Here is a 16,607-nt window from a genome sequence, read left to right as displayed (position 1 = left end):
GCATAAGGCCCATGAAGCCGAAAATATTCATCATCTGGCCAGCCCCGTATTCAGAAATGTTTGACAACCCCTGCTCTGGAGTCTTGATATCTGTGATTTGATAGAGATGTCTACTGTGCACGTTAGTGAGGAAGCCAGGCTTTATAAAATAATGATGATGTCACGTGATGAATACCAGCATACGACATAATAAAGTAATTAATGCTAAATTATTTGATAACCAGACCCATTTAGCAAAAGAGTACTGATATGAGAAATCGTATGTTTATATTTGTGATACCCTAGGGCTTTCAGCGGCTTCGTTCTAGAGAGCCCTAATGATAACAGATGTAGCAAGCAGCACAAGGAGAAAGAATAGAAATATTCTATGAAGGCTTTTCATATGTCTCTCTCTCTGTCTCTCTGTCTCTCTGTCTCTCTGTCTCTCTCTCTCTCTCATGAAATCCACTATGACTGAACTTTAAAAAGAAATGATTTTTAAACTACAGTGACAATGACGCTATAGTGGCTTCAAGCCAGTGAATATGGCTATTCTTCTAAGTGGTGGTCTTTGTAGGCTAATGGGCTAGTTGACAACTCTCCCCTCTCTCTGCCATCCCCCACTCGTCCCAGTATGGCACCAATAAAGTCTTGAACGACAAACAGAGACAGTCATTGCAATCGGTGTTTCCTGATGTCTCCCATAAATCCAGCACCTCTGAAATGTGCTCATTAAAATAAGGTTTTCTTGGAAGGTTTGTTTCCCCCTTGGGCTGGGTCCGGAGGAGGGAGGGAAGCTCTGTGTCTGATAAATTTTTTACTGTGTAAGTATAGCGTTGCTCACTTACTCCATAAAATCAACTCGTAATTATCTATAGCAACTGCAGCTGATTACTCTGCCTCATGTTATTCTGGAAACAAGCAGAGGCAATCGGCTCCTACTTGCCTTTAAACCCCAGGAACGCTGAGAGGATTGCAAGTGTCTCGTGTCTCATGCATTCCTGGCTCCCACCAGCCAAACCGTTCAAGAAGTCAAAGACGTGACAAAATACGAAAGAATGCTAAGTGTAAACGTCAAGTTTAAAATTCTAAAACATCCCCCCTCCCAAATTAGCCAATTTGATTCTTTTATGCTAACTAGGTTTTGAACAATTAATTCCCATTTGGTGAAAGAGAAATGCCATCAAATATATTTCCTATTCTCTATTCCTTTGGCCAAGTACTAAGATTTCTAAGACTCTGGCCTTGGCAATTATATTCTGTTTCCTTAACCCCACCCCCAGAAGGGCTTACGCAGCAGGTCCCTTCCTTCCTATCCACGTCCTACATCTTGAGGCAGGAGAAACCCAGAAGTTGCAGCTAGTCAGCTGGTATACAAAAGCTCATGGTGCTTTCTCTGTCCCGTGCTGATCTGTGACACTGCAGTGTCTGGGATGGAGAATCTGTCCTGGAAAAGGGAGAGAGTCAGAGGGGGAAGGGGAAGACGTGGGGTTGGGAAGATACATTCTGGGAGGGATAAGGCATGACGGATGTACAAGATGGGTGCAATTCTGAGCTGCAATGTATCAAATGAAGGACACGGAATTGCAAGTGAAGAGTTTGGAGAGGTGGGCAGAGGCCAGGACACGGATGGCTTTGCGAACCGTGGTAAGCAATTTAAGACTGAGGGCAATGATGGACACTAACGACTTTTTCATAGCTCAGATGCGTTGTTCAGAGTGGTCTCCCTGAAAGGTAGACACTTCTATGTGCAGTCTTTACATACTTTTTCTGGATTGGTTTCTACTGTGATGGCGAATGGCATAAGCCAGAGAACATTTGGGAAACACTCCTCAAGAGCATCTCCCTAGGAAAGGAAGGTTAGCCAAGGAGAAGCCACCGTGGAAGATTTCTAAACTTAGAGACACAGTCCTTGGTTGGTCGTGAGGAATGAGCAGTCAAGCCTGGGGCTGACAGAGAGCAAACTCCTTCCCAGCCACTGAGGAATGAATGGTCTGAAGAAATGAATTCAGAGAAGTTTGAAGGGCGGGGGGCACCGGGGAGTACCAAATCAGTCCCAGCTCAGAGTCTATAAGAACCTGGAGCCTGCTCTCAGATGCCTCAAAACAAGCAATTCAGGACAAACGTAGTCCCTTGACACAGAAGAATTCTAAAATTAATTATAAATTATCTGGGGTTTCAGGAGAAATACTGCTAACTCTTTACTGAAAAATCTAAAGCCTTTCAACATGATGTCTGGCTCTGTCAGCTTTCAGATTGAGCGTCTGAAAAAAAAAAAAAATTAACATGTAAATATCCACATACACAGGAGAACCTCATTACATCATGTTTCATGGGCTTGGGGGGAAGAAGTAAAAGTGAGAAAAGGAGAGAAAAATGGATCTGGATGCTCTTGGCTAAAGCTTCAAAACCATTCCATTATCTGAAGTATAATACGAAATGGGGAAAGGAAGCAGAAATACTTCTCAAACAATACATTCTCCAAACCAGACCTAACACCAGAGGCTGTAACTCCCTGGGCAGTCTCAGGAAAGGACAAAGAGTCATAGAGACTTATAGGAAACCTTTACGTTGTAAACAACATAGAAGATCAGAACCCAAACTGGATTAATCAAAAGAGGATAATTAGTTGTCCGTCTAGCTTCAGGCAAAGCTTTACCCAGAGTTCAAAGTACATGTCCAAGACTCCGTTTTTCTCCCTCTCAAAATTCATGAAAAAGAAAGGGAGCGGCCACAACAGCAAGGGGCAGGCATGTGGGGACCATGAGACTGCTGGTCCCAAGAGAGGAAAGCAACAGCTTAAGAAGAGCCAAAAGATGAAGGGAAAGAAACTGGAAATTGACCACACTATTAACTACTGAAATAACTGCTTGAAGCCAGTGAGGTCGCTGGGCTTAGTATGAAGTAAGACAATTCCTTATCTTTTTAAATGAAGTCTGTTTAGGTCAGGTATCCGCTATTTGCAATCGAAAGAATCCTGATACTAAACAGAAATTGTAGTTATAGAAATCAGAGTTATTGGGCAGTGGCCAGAATGTAGATGAACAGCATAAACTACTCAAAACTAGAAATACTGACTTTAGGCAACAAATATTCTTCTACCATTATCTGCACAAAGAAGGACAGAAACCATGTCTTTAAGGAGCTTACAATTCTAGTTCAAGTATGTGCAAAACTAATGTATGGCCCTGGAAGGCAGGACAGTGGTTACTGCTCAAGGGGGAAAATACACTGGAAGGAAGCATTTCTGAGGTGCTAATATAAATGATGTCATTCAGTAATACAGAATTAAATTGTCTTAGACAATAAAACTTGTTCCACTCTAACCTGTCCTCTTATTCCCTGCACATCACATGAATACATCATTAAAAACTCAGGGGCGCCTGGGTGGCTTGGTCGGTTAAGCGTCCGACTTCGGCTCAGGTCATGATCTCACGGTCCGTGAGTTCGAGCCCCGTGTCGGGCTCTCTGCTGACTGCTCAGAGCCTGGAGCCTGTTTCGGATTCTGTGTCTCCCTCTCTCTCTGCCCCTCCCCTGTTCACGCTCTCTCTCTGTCTCAAAAATAAATAAAAACGTTAAAAAAAAAAAAATTTAAAAAAAAAAAAAACTCAGCCATTCTTGGGGAAGGTATTTGCAAATCACTTATCTGTTAAGAAGTTAACATCCACAACCTATAAAGAGCTCCTAAAACTCAACAACTAAAACAACAACTCAATTCAAAATGGGCAAAAAAAACCTTGAAGAGACATGTCTCAAAAGAAGATACACGAATAGCCAAGTAGCACATGAAACAAAGCTCAACATCATTAATCATCAGGGATCGAGGAAGCTTCTGCAGAAAATTCACTATCTTGAGGGTGGTCATGGTTTCACAGGTGTGTTAAAACTCCTACGAAGGTAAACTTTAAGTATGTGCAGTTTGTTGTATGTAAATTATGCCTCAATATAACTATTGAGGGAAGGGGGCAAAAATCAGCCATTTTGGTTGGCTGGTCTTCTCTTGACAATTAGGAGATGTCACTGCTGGTCCTCTTTTCTCACCGGCACTGAACACTGCCCCTTTTCTCCAGGGAAAAGATGGGTGCCATCATACAAACACCTCTCCTTACCTCTGCCTCTTCTAATCTAATCCGGCCCCTCTTCTCCGATCTGGATTACCTCTGCCTCTTCTAAACCGGCCCCCCTTCTCTAATCTGCATTACTGCAATAGTCTCTTTCTGCTGCTTCCAGTGCCACCTCCCTCCTTCGACTCAAACCCACAATGGCTCCCATCTCCTGCCACACTGTGTACAAGCCCGCTACCTCGTATTACAGTATTACATCCGTATTAGCTGCTGCCCACTCTCGGCTCCTCGTCTTTACTCTCTGTCTTCACGGCTGTTACTCTCCCTCTTCTCTCACTCCACTACCGCGTCTGCACTTGCTGCTTCTGAAATATCCCAACATCGGGTTCCATCTCTAGGCCTTCAATATTCCCTCTACCCAGGCTGTTCTCCCGCTCACTCCTTCCAGCCTTGGCTCAAATGTGACCTTCTGAAGGAAGCCTATTTAAAACGGTACACCTGTGCCTCACCCCTGTACAATCTTCTTGTTCGTTTTCTGTCTCTCTTTGCTAAAATATAAGCTCCATGAGGGCAGGGATTTTTGTTCATGCTTAGATGCTCGGCATCTAGAAAAGTGGTTGGCAAACAGTAGATGCTTACTGTTAAGTGCATAAATAATTCCATGGGGGTTTTAAAAAATAGGACTTGGTAGACCAAAGAAGTTTTACTGAGCGGTAGAAGTGACTTCAAAACTAACTAACAACAGGGGTGCCTGGATGGCTCAGGCAGCTAAGTGGCTGACTCTTGATCTCAGCACAGGTCTTGATCTCAGGGTCGAGCTCAAGCCCCACACTGGGCTCCGTGCTGGGCGCGAAACCTACTTAAAAACAACATCAACAAAACTAACAAACATGGCATGATACAATGAAACAAACAAAGCCAAATGAGCTTTGAGATCTCAGATAGGAATGGGGAAGACTAAGACAAACATTGAATATCATAGCATTTGGGGGGCACATGGGTGGCTCAGTTGGTTGAGCATCTGACTCTTGATTTCAGCTCAGGTCATGATCCCGGGCTGGTGGCATGGAGCCCCAGGTCAGGCTTCTTGCTGAGGGTGGAGCCTGCTTAGGATTCTCTACCCCTCCCCTGCTTGCATGCTCACGATCTCTCTCTCAAGAAAGAAAAATCCGAACATTTAAAAAAATTAGGAATGCTCCCAAGCTCCTAGCTTCAATTACAGTCTAGTCTTTCATGCTCCCAAAGACAAGCTAAGGAAGACAAAGCTACTCGTTTAAAAGTAAAGATTTAAGAATTACAGCAACATGGGGGGACTGGCTGGCTCATTTGGTGGAGCAGGTGACTCTTGATCTTGGGGTTGTGAGTTCAAGCCCCACGTTGGGTGTACAGATTATTTAAAAATAACATCTTTAAAAAAAGAGAGAATCATGGCAACCAATTTCCATCCTTAAGTGAATTCAGTTTTTCCTAGTCAAAGACATGAGTGGGAATCCTAGAATTCTAAGATAAGTATTACAAAGTCCCTGCTTTTCTAGTCTATCACATACTCAACAGGAATCATGGACTGGTCTCTCTTCCTTTTCTTCCTCACCTTTCCTTCCCAGGAATCTGAAAAATAGGAATCTTCTATACGTAGCATGAGTTAAAATTCTTGGGGTGCCTGGGTGGCTCAGTCAGTGAAGTTCAGGTCATGATCTTGCAATCTGTGGGTTTGAGCCCCACATCGGGCTCTGTGCTGACAGCTCAGAGCCTGAAGCCTGCTTGGGATGCTGTGTCTCCCTCTCTCACTTCCTCTCCCCCACTTGGCTCTGTTTCTCTCTTTTTCAAAAATAAGGAAAAAAACAATAAAAGAATTTTTTTAATAAATAAAATAAAATTCTTAAGAATTTTTTTTTATAAAGACAACGCTGCAGAAAATGTTTCCTTCCAAATGACCAAAAACAGTAACAAATAATTATTTACCTGATCTTTTTGAAGGTATTCCCGTTGGAGAACAATTAAACAATAGATTGTTAATGCCTTCCCTGCTAAAGTGTGTGTGTGTGTGTGTGTGTGTGTGTGTGTGTGTGTGTTTGTATCTAGGAGTAACAAGCAATTGCCAGCAAAGCTAGCATAGGAAAATCAAATACTCTGCCTATTTACACATGATTCCCTGAAGCCATTCCTGATTAAATAGTGTACCATTTCAATCTTCTTACTGGAGATATCTATTAACTAGGACTGCTTGTGAAGCCAATGAATTTATCATATAATTACATGTACCCTATACAAATTACTTCTCGATGACCTCTACTCACAGAAATAAACCAAAGAGGCATGACTGGTTCATTATAAATCCACATGAAGGGGCGCCTGGGTGGTGCAGTCGGTTAAGCGTCCGACTTCAGCCAGGTCACGATCTCGCGGTCCGGGAGTTCGAGCCCCGCGTCGGGCTCTGGGCTGATGGCTCAGAGCCTGGAGCCTGTTTCCGATTCTGTGTCTCCCTCTCTCTCTGCCCCTCCCCTGTTCATGCTCTGTCTCTCTCTGTCCCAAAAATAAATAAAAACGTTGAAAAAAAAAATTTTTTTTTAAAATAAAAAAAATAAATCCACATGAAGATTTCTCCAGGAAAAGGCATTGAGAACAAAGTCCTGAAGGATCTTAAGCTGCACCTGAATTTAATTTTCAGCAGGAAGTAATCACTTCTGTTCTGAACTCCTAATGCATTTGCAGGAGCTCCTATGGCATGAAACGCTCTCTTATCACTAAGTAGCTATGTGACCTTGGACCAGTCACTGCCATTCTCCCTGCCTCAGTGTCTTCATGTATAAAATGAGACACTTGAACTAGGTGACTTCAAAAGTCTCTTCCAGACCTGACGTTTCCTCATTTCGTAATTATAATCACAAGGGCACACTTTATTTCATCCATCTTTTCAACACAAGAAGAGCTTTTGATTTACTTCCGCATCCTCTGCAGTGTCTAGAACAGTTAACTGAACCTCCTTGAGCAGCTGCTTGACAAACGTGTTCAAGGATCCAGAAAACAGTACAGTTGGCTGAAATTTCCTTTCTCTTCACTCCCTTAAAGCCTTTTCTAACCCTAGTCGTGATTTTAACCCAAGTGGCTCTCTTTCAAGGTCCACCCTTACCATACTTCTGGCAGGATTACAAGGAGGCCAGAGAAGTAAACATATCCCTTGTCACCTGGAAAAAGTCGTCTGGAAGAAATGCATCCACCGAAAACAGGTTCAAGGCACATGCTTTGTAAGCCATCTGACCCAACACCACAGCCGGAGACCTAGAGAGAGGTTCCATTTCATAGAATAAGCTTATCTAATGCATTCCAATCACCTGAGAGCATGTGTAGGAAGCTATAGCGGATGTCGCGGTGGGGGGAGAGAAGTGAGGTGGCGGGAAGAAGAGGAGAGGATACAGGACCTGCGAGGAGGAGCAAGTAGAATATTCCCTTCACTTTTCCAGAGGTGGACACTTTAGAAACCCAAATCCCAGAGGGAGCTGTATTGCAAGGGTAGAAAATATCTGCTCATAAGGCACTTGGCCTTCACTGTTAGGACTCTGAAGCCAGAATGTCTGGGTTCAAATCCCACCTTTGCTCATTAATAGCTGTACAACCGTGTAAAAGTTAGTCATCCTCCCGTGCCTCAGTTTCCCTATCCGTAAAATGAGGAGAACAGCAGCACTTGGTTCACAGCGTTGTTACGGGAACAAAATGGGTCAATACATGTCAAATGTTTATACCGATGCCCAGCACACAGTAGGTGCTCAATAAATGAGAGCTCCTGGTGTTGCTGCTGTTATAATCATGAGAGCTCTGGGATTCTCTGGGGGCTAAGAGAACAAAGGAATCCCTCTGCTCTTACGGATTTGAACTCTGCACTTCCCTCCTCCAGACGACAGTCAGTTGCAAGGCTAAACCTTCATATGTTTATGTAGACTTGTATACTTTATCAGTCTTAACTACTCCCGACCACAGAAACTACTCATTAAAAATTTAAATTCCTTTCTGAACGACATTCTAGGCTTCAAAAAAGACTTGATCACCCACGCTCTGGGAGCACAAAAGGACTATTAAAACTGTGGGGCTGAGAGGAGGTGGGAACACAAAGACACCTTTGTAGCAGCCTGAGCTATCACATACCACTGCCTCAATTTTAGAGAGTTGCCTCCTTAAGAAGGAAACTAACAAACTCCATTGTTCCTTCACATCAGAGTTCTTGGATGTGATCATTCTTAAATCCTTGGCAACGCCTTATTAGAGATCAGAGGATCTCCATTCCTTCCATTAGGACAGCATCAAATCCCCTTCAAGCAATTTTCTTAGGTCAGCATCATTATTTACGATGCCAGAGAAACTGCTAAAATTTCCAAATGATCAACTAGTTCCTTGTTCCGGGCTGAAGACGTAAGGTGAAAGTTGGAAAATGTCTTACCCACCCCGAGGCAGTGTTTGAGATTGGGAAATGGGAAGAAATGTGAAGAGAACCACGAGAACGTCCTTTTAAGATCCCTTTTCCAAAAACGGCCATGTTAGTAAACGAAAAGCATACAGCGATAACGACATCCAATGAAAAAAATCGTTTTCAGAAAGCACTGACCCTTAAAAGTTCCAGGTCTTTCCCTGATGGGACATCTAGAACTCTGCTCTTGCATGCATCTTCCAGTAAAAAGGTCGAAGAGATAGACAACAGGGTTAATACCGCATCTTGTACCCCTCTGTCAAATGATCAGGCAAAGAACGAAGTCAGCGTGGTCACGCCATCCTGGATCTGCCCAATTGTCTCAGGAGCCTGTGCTGAAAAACAGCGGAGACCCTGCACCCAGAGCAACTGAACAACACAGGAAGGAAAGTTCCGGTAGGCCGCGAAAAGGTAGCCTAGGGTCTCTGTTCCAAGGGGACCAGGTTTCGGAAACTGCAAGAACAAGTTCACCCACAGCACCCCTTTTAGGACTCGAACTGCAGCAGCGCTTATAGGGGACTGGAGAGTCTCCTAAAAATAGAGGACTGTCTGCTCACAGAACCTACTCCAACCGCTTCCGGCAAGGAAGGACAGTAGTCAAATCTGTATGAAGCCAAGAACAAGTCCATGTTTGACAAATCACTCCCATCAAGACAGTGATGTCAACCACAATAAAGGAGTTTGGCAAGATGGGCAGCGTGCACCTGTGGGAACCGGGAAAGATTTGACAGATTTTTGTTTTCCTAGCCCTTTATCAGCAAGTTAATTATAGCAACTGCACCGTCTACTCTGAGCTTTAGAGAAAGGAGGTTGGCTGTATGAAACCAAGATCTGTTCTCCTGGGCATGAGAAAGACGGAATGACAGTGGTGCTTACACGCGAAAATACTCCATCTGCGTCCCGTGTCACAAAGAGTTGGGCAGCGCCCCGAGACGAGAAAGAGGTATGTTCTGCAGAGACATGGGGGCGGCAAACCTCAAGAGGGCAGGCAACACCGTGTACACACAGATGCACGCGCACACACGCGCACACACGCGCACACCTCCAGAGCCTACACAACTCTGGTCGTGTTACACCCAGAGCTGCGTCTTCACAGGGCAGACTGTACCTTCACAGCTATAACTATACACCGCCACCGCTGAGCGCTCCACGAGGTTTTCATCGTGATGCCAGCTCACGGCCATTTTCCCCATGCCAAAGTAAGGCTCCTCTTTCAGGTATGGCATTTTCTGGGGATCCATGAAATTCAACAAAGTGACGTTGTACGCCGCTCTGTTCTTAATGTCCACCTCATCCTGCCCATCGAAGGACCCCATACCGACCCGGGGGAAGTCTGGCCCTATACACACTGGCACGGCATCGATATTCGACTTCTCTTTGCAGGCGAGTTCTTCCAGAGCCTGGATGGTCTCTATCTGCAGGTAGTCATTGAGCCTGAGGAAGGTCTGACAAGCAGCCGCTATTTCAGCCTCCTCGTATCTCGTACTAGCACCCTTCACTGGCCAGGGTACCGTAAAGAGCCTGGTGTTCAGGTACTTGTAGGTGCAGCCTGGGTTTCCGATGAGGATGCGAGATACCGGAGTGAGCAAATCTTTGCCCTGGATCCTAACCAGGTCCCGAAAGAAGCAGCCATGCTTGTGCAGTGTGAGGAAGGCTTCTTGAACTTCTTTATGGAGCTCCTCGGGGACGCTGCCGGCTTCGCGGAGAATTAGTTTAGGATATTTCAGCTGCCACTAAAACAAAACCAAAGCAAAAATACGTGTTCATGGACAGCTATGATTTTATCATTTCCAGAAGTCTGTTTCTTTGTCGGCAGCATCTGGAGGAAAAACAACACAAGGTAGCGGGTGGCCTTTCTAAACAGGATTCACATCTCTCCAGCCTCAAGTGGAAGACTAAATAAAACAGTTACCATTGGCTGTCCAGTCTGGATTTTAGCTTCTACAAGCCCAAGCTCAAAACAATCAATCGTTAAGATAAATAAAGTACTATAATAATAATTTGTGCTTTGATCTCCCAGGGTCCCTCTACGGTCACTTCTCCCTGCCCTCAACCTGTCTTCCAACCTTTGGCCCTCCAGACAACATGATTTTATTAATTAACCGCTTTAACACCTATTTAAGTGCCAGCTAAATGCTCAGTACTATTCTAAATCATGTATACACAGTAACTCATTCGCTGCTCCCAACATTATGTGGCAGCACCGTTATTATCTCCAGTTTTTAGATGAGAATCCAGAAGCACAGAGACATTTTAAACACTTGCCCAAAGTCACGTAGCTGATACGTGTTGGGGCTGGGATTTGAAGGCCTAGGCTCCAGAGTCTGGTTCCAGGGCAGACGAGACTGCCTTGCTTCCCAGTAAGTGCCAAACTGGTTTCTGCTTTAGTACTTTCACTGAAAGAGAAATCACTTCTCGTTGGGAATTAGATAACAAGTCCCATGAACACCAGAACCATGAGACCTTTGTTTACAACTATAATACTAGCGCCCAGAATGGATCCAGTAAATGTTGAATGAATGAGTGAATAAATGAGGTATTCTACTGTGATTCAGAAAGCTGTAATAATTCCACTGGGGTCACTGGGAGAGAATACTGTAGGCTAATCCTTCCTCTAATATGGAAATGCATGGATTTATTGATGCAGTAGAGGACTTCATTACCCTGTCAGCGACCACTTCTGGCTTCTAGGATTTATGAACGGGTGACAAACCAGAGATCCCGGATTCTACACAATGCAATGAACTTTTTTTTTAACCAAAGCACAGGATTTTACATTTACCCCTGTAAAGTTTAATCTGATTGGTACCTTCCCACTACTGTACTGCTAACCAGTTTTGAAACACATTTCTTGGGGCGCCTGGGTGGCATAGTCGGTTAAGCGTCCGACTTCAGCCAGGTCACGATCTCGCGGTCCGGGAGTTCGAGCCCCGCTTCAGGCTCTGTGCTGACAGCTCAGAGCCTGAAGCCTGTTTCCGATTCTGTGTCTCCCTCTCTCTCTGCCCCTCCCCCGTTCATGCTCTGTCTCTCTCTGTCCCAAAAATAAATAAACGTTGAAAAAAAAAATTAAAAAAAAGAAACACATTTCTTCTATGTCTTCATTTAATAATTACCATTTATATGATAAACAGGGTGAGACCACTTATTCCTCCATACATTTTTTTCATTCATTATGTGTCTACAGAGCACATGAGACAGAGATAAGGTTCCTGCCCTCACAGAGTTTTCTAGCAGATCAGGTAATAAATAAGGAAAAGCAATCTCAAAATGCATTAAGTACTAGGACAGAAACAAACCACTGGGATATCATTAGATGAGGAAAGACTCTCTAAAGAGCTGGCAGTTAAGCTGTGATCTTCAGGAAAAGGCCGCATCAGCCACGTGACAAGCTGGGGAGAGAGCTTTCCGGGGAAGAGACCAAAAACTACACTGGCGCTGAGGACACCAGCCCAATCTTGAGACAAAATGGCGGCAAGTTTTACTTGAGCCAAAGAGCCAAAGCAGAGTGACGTGGTGAGGTTGAAGGGAAGACAGAGGCTGGACCACAGGAAGCCTAGGAGGTCCAAGTAGGGAACCGGGATTTACTCCAAGTGCACTGGAGGGCTCAAGGGGAGAAGAGTGATTTGATTGACCTTTTATAAAAATCACTCTTAGTTAAAATATCGGGCATGGATTGGAAAGAGGTAAATGTGAAAGCGGAAATTCTATTAGGTGCTATCACAGCCATCCCAGGGGAAAGAGATGATGGTCTGAGTTAGAGACAGAGACAAATGGACGGGTAAAATACATACTTTATAGGCAGAGCAAAAGGAAGTGCTTATGGATTAGATGTGAGGGGCAAAGAAAGGAAAACAATTACAGGCGACTAGTAGATTCCTGGATTTAATGACTAAATAAACAACTTATCATTTTTTGTCTTAAATAAGAAAGACTGGGACAAAACAGGAATAGTAGGTGGAAGAATTGGAAGGAATGAGGAGCTCTCTTTTGGAGCCGTAGCCATTAAGATACCTTCAAAATCTTTGGGAATGCAAGCTGGTGCAGCCACTCCAGAAAACAGTATGGAGTTTCCTCAAAAAACTAAACAGAGAACTACCCTCGACCCAGCAATTGCACTACTAGGCATTTATCCACGGGATACAGGTGTGCTGTTTCGAAGGGACACATGCACCGCCGTGTTTATAGAAGCACCATCAACAATAGCCAAAGTATGGAAAGAGCCCAGATGTCCATCGATGGACGAATGGATAAAGATGTGGTACATATATGCAACGGAGTATTACTCGGCAATCAAAAAGAATGAAATCTTGCCATTTGCAACTACGTGGATGGAACTGGAGGGTATTAGGCTGAGTGAAATTAGCCAGCCAGAGAAAGACAAATATCATACGACTTCACTCATATGAGGACTTTAAGAGACAAAACCGATGAACATAAGGGAAGGAAAACAAAAATAATATAAAAACAGGGAGAGGGACAAAACAGAAGAGACTCATAAATATGGAGAATAAACTGAGGGTTACTGGAGGGGGTGTGGGAGGGGGGGATGGGCTCAATGGGGAAGGGGCATTAAGGAATCTACTCCTGAAGTCATTCTTGCACTATATGCTAACTAACTTGGATGTAAATTTAAAACAATAAAAAATAAAATTAAAAATTAGTTTTTTAGAAAAAGATACCTACGAAATCTTGAGGTAAAAATAGCAAGGGGACAACTGCACAGACACACCCAGAGCTCAGAGGGGCAGGTGGAGCTAGGGAAATCCAGGTGGCGTTTGTCGGCACACCTTTGTTGCTGTTGTTTTTTAACGGTTTTAATTTTTGATTTCTTTTATTTGAGAGAGAGAGTGTGTGCGCGAGTGGGGAAAGGGGGCCAGCAAGAGAAAGAGAGAATCTCAAGCAGGCTCCACACTCAGTGCAGAGCCCGACAGGGGGCTCGATCCCACGACCCTGGGATCATGACCTGAGCCAAAATCAAGAGCGGGAGGCGCTCCCGGCACATCTTTGGTTTTGAAACACCTGGAAATGGATGAGCTCTCTCGAGGCAACAGCACAAATACAGAAGGGGGCCCGCAGCCATTGCCTGAGCCACAGAGCAAAGGAGCAAAAGAGACTTTTGGGGGAGAAAACCAGGAGAGGGTATTACTGCAGAAGTCAGAAGAGAGGAGCATTTCAAGAAGGATGGCATAGGCAGCCGCCCCTGGGGGGCCAAGCAAGATGAGGCCAGAAAGTACCCCCTAGATGCGGCAGCACGGCCATCATCGATGCCCGTGACGTGAGCAATCTCAACAGGGCGCTGGCGATAAGAGTCCGAAGAGAGTTGGCTGGTGGTGGCATGAAAGCAGGTGGCACGTATGAAGGTCTGTCTCAGGGGTCGTGCTACGGAGGGGAACAGAAAAACACAGCGGCTGATGAAGGGCGATACCGCTCGAGGCACCAACCTTCCGGACTGGAAGACGGGAGGGTACAACCAGGGCTCGGGAGGATACTCCCGGGAACAAAACGAGAGGAGAAGGATGCTGCTGCGCAACACAGGGTGACGAACTACAGGAGCAAAGGCCTTGGGTGTCTAGGGCAGGAGCCTCCCAGGTGAGGGGTGTGAACGTACCCTGTGGGGCAACCCACTGGAGTTGGGGGGGGGAGAAGACGGTGGCACTGTTTTATTTTTAACCTGAAGAAAACAAAAACCGAGCTGCACCAAAATATGTGTCCACATACGTGTGATAGATGGACACATGCACGCACGTTTAATATGAGTACTGGGATGAAAAAGGCACCATATGGGGCGCCTGGGTGGTGCAGTCGGTTAAGCGTCCGACTTCGGCCAGGTCACGATCTCGTGGTCCTTGAGTTCGAGCCCCGCGTCGGGCTCTGGGCTGATGGCTCGGAGCCTGGAGCCTGTTTCCGATTCTGTGTCTCCCTCTCTCTCTGCCCCTCGCCCGTTCATGCTCTGTCTCTCTCTGTCCCAAAAATAAATAAAAAACGTTGAAAATAAAAAAAAAAAAAAGGCACCATATACAAGTAGTACTTACGTCTACTTTATGAGTAACCGCCAAAAAACTCCCTGAGACTTAGTCATTTGCATATTATCAAGTTTACAGCCCTATCCGAATCTAGACCTTCGTCCTCCTCCCAGGGCTGGAGTCATTTCATATCCCTCTTGAGAAAGCCTGCTCTTGCATACATCTCCTCCCAACTGTGTGTTCAGTAATGCCGCCCTGGTAGCTTGAAATTGGCCATGGGGAAGTATTTACATCACAGAAATCAGGAAACACTGAGTCAACGCTGAAGGTTTTTTTTTTGTTTTGTTTCGTTTTGTTTTCCGAGACAGCCAATTCTTTTTTTTTTTTAATTTTTAATATTTATTTCTGAAAGAGAGAGAGAGAGACAGAGCATGAGCAGGGGAGGGGCAGAGAGAGAGGGAGACACAGAATCCGAAGCAGGCTCCAGGCTGAGCTGTCGGCACAGAGCCCGACACGGGGCTTGAACTCACAAACCGTGGGATCATGACCTGAGCCGAAGTCAGATGGCCAACCGACTGAGCCACCCAGGCGCCCCTTCAGACAACCAATTCTTAAACATTTAGTAGGATACCACTGTGTATGCTTGAAATGCGTTATGGACAGGAGTACGTGGTCAGAAAACATTTGGATCAGAGGAAAGATATTTCCTATATCGGAATAAACTGGGAGAAAGAAGATGCAAATTCAGATAGGGCCATAAACTTGATAATATGCAAACGACTAAGTTTTGGGATTTTTGGGGAGGGGGGCGGGGAGAGGGGAGCACTTCCAATTTTCACAGTGAAAATGCCAAACAAATCACTAGCTAAGAACGTGTGCCGGTCATTTGGGTTGTTTGCCAAATAGTTCTGGATTTCTCCCCTATCATCCAGGATTTGGGGCCCATGTGAACTTACACTTCCTAGCCCACCTCATGCTGGATGAAACATGTCACTATTTCAGTGAAAAATGCTGGCTGCCACTTCCAGCCTGGAGCACTTCACTGCCAGTGCCAGACCCTCTAGAACATTCTTTCTGGCACAGTAACCGGCTAGTGGCTGCTTAGATCTCTGAGTTACTACTTTAATGGGTAGTGACTCTTTGCCAACCCACAAATGATATGTAAAGTGAATAAGAAGTATTGTTGGGGGAAGCCACTGAGATTTGAGGGTTGTTTGTCACTACAGCATTATCTAGCCTATTCTGCCTAATCCAGAATGCAGGGAACAGAAGGTATGGAGGAAGTCTGGAAGTATGCAGAAGAAAAATGAATTAGTCAAGTCTGCATACGGAAAAATGACCTTACTAGGAAGGGACAGTAGGACTGCCCTGCTTCTCAGAGGGCCTATCTGAGGCGGGGGATCATAAACTTAAAGTTGACAAAGAGCAGACTTATGGGGCACACCACTGTGAATTGCCATTGAGACTGTCAGGGATGCATTTAGGATTTATAGTTTCTATACTCACTTATTCCATTTGCAAAAGAAGAAGAGAAATCTCATACTTTCTGTTCATGCAGCTCGTGAAGGGAGCGATGTAAGCTAGTAAGCAACAACAGAATATTCTGGAGCCAAGAGCAGTCACTCTAATTTTATCACTAAACTAATTATTCTCTGAGCAAGTCCCCAAACACTCGGTATGTTCAAAGCACATCTAACCAACAGCAGTGGTTCAGAAGGAAATTTCTCTATACTGTCTTAACAGTTCTGGGGTTCTTCTAAACAATCCTCAGTATAAGATATGAAACAAAATAAGAGAATTCCCAAGAACTTTATTTGGGAACACACCCACTCTGGGACTGGGAGAGGAGGAAGGCTGGAAATAATACACAAACACACATCTACACCCACCTACAGCTGCCATTGCTCAAATAGACAGTGGGGCTGGAGACTACAGAAGAGGTATTTAACACAGGAGAATAATAATTCTAAAGACCTGGGAAACTCACACAACCATATGCGTATCACATGTAAATACCTTGACATTAAAAAAAGCATTCCAAAAATAAAACAGTACAAATGATGTGGGAAAGTATCCCCCCCCCCAAATTTTGCACTGATCTCTCATCTGCCTTTCCCCTTTAACCACATCTGCCTCTTTTCC

The 16,607-nt window shown here is 44.7% G+C and overlaps 1 protein-coding gene across 5 annotated transcripts in view; it reads right to left on the bottom strand.

The window, feature by feature from the left end:
* FTO (FTO alpha-ketoglutarate dependent dioxygenase) overlaps window positions 1-16,607 on the bottom strand; it is a 393,836-nt gene that overhangs the window by 256,750 nt on the left and 120,479 nt on the right. For all 5 annotated transcript variants that reach the window (XR_005797684.1, XM_040498031.1, XM_040498032.1 and 2 more), the window contains exon 3: window positions 9,611-10,235. Coding sequence is in view for 4 of the 5 variants with exons in the window: in XM_040498031.1 (XP_040353965.1) it covers window positions 9,611-10,235 (625 nt within the window). In the remaining variant the exon portion in view is untranslated. The remainder of the gene's footprint in view (window positions 1-9,610; window positions 10,236-16,607) is intronic.

This window comes from Herpailurus yagouaroundi, unplaced genomic scaffold (genome assembly GCF_014898765.1).
Source record: "Herpailurus yagouaroundi ecotype Mexico unplaced genomic scaffold, PumYag 190, whole genome shotgun sequence".
Taxonomy (NCBI): Eukaryota; Metazoa; Chordata; class Mammalia; order Carnivora; family Felidae; genus Herpailurus; species Herpailurus yagouaroundi.
This window is presented reverse-complemented; position numbering and strand designations above follow the sequence as displayed.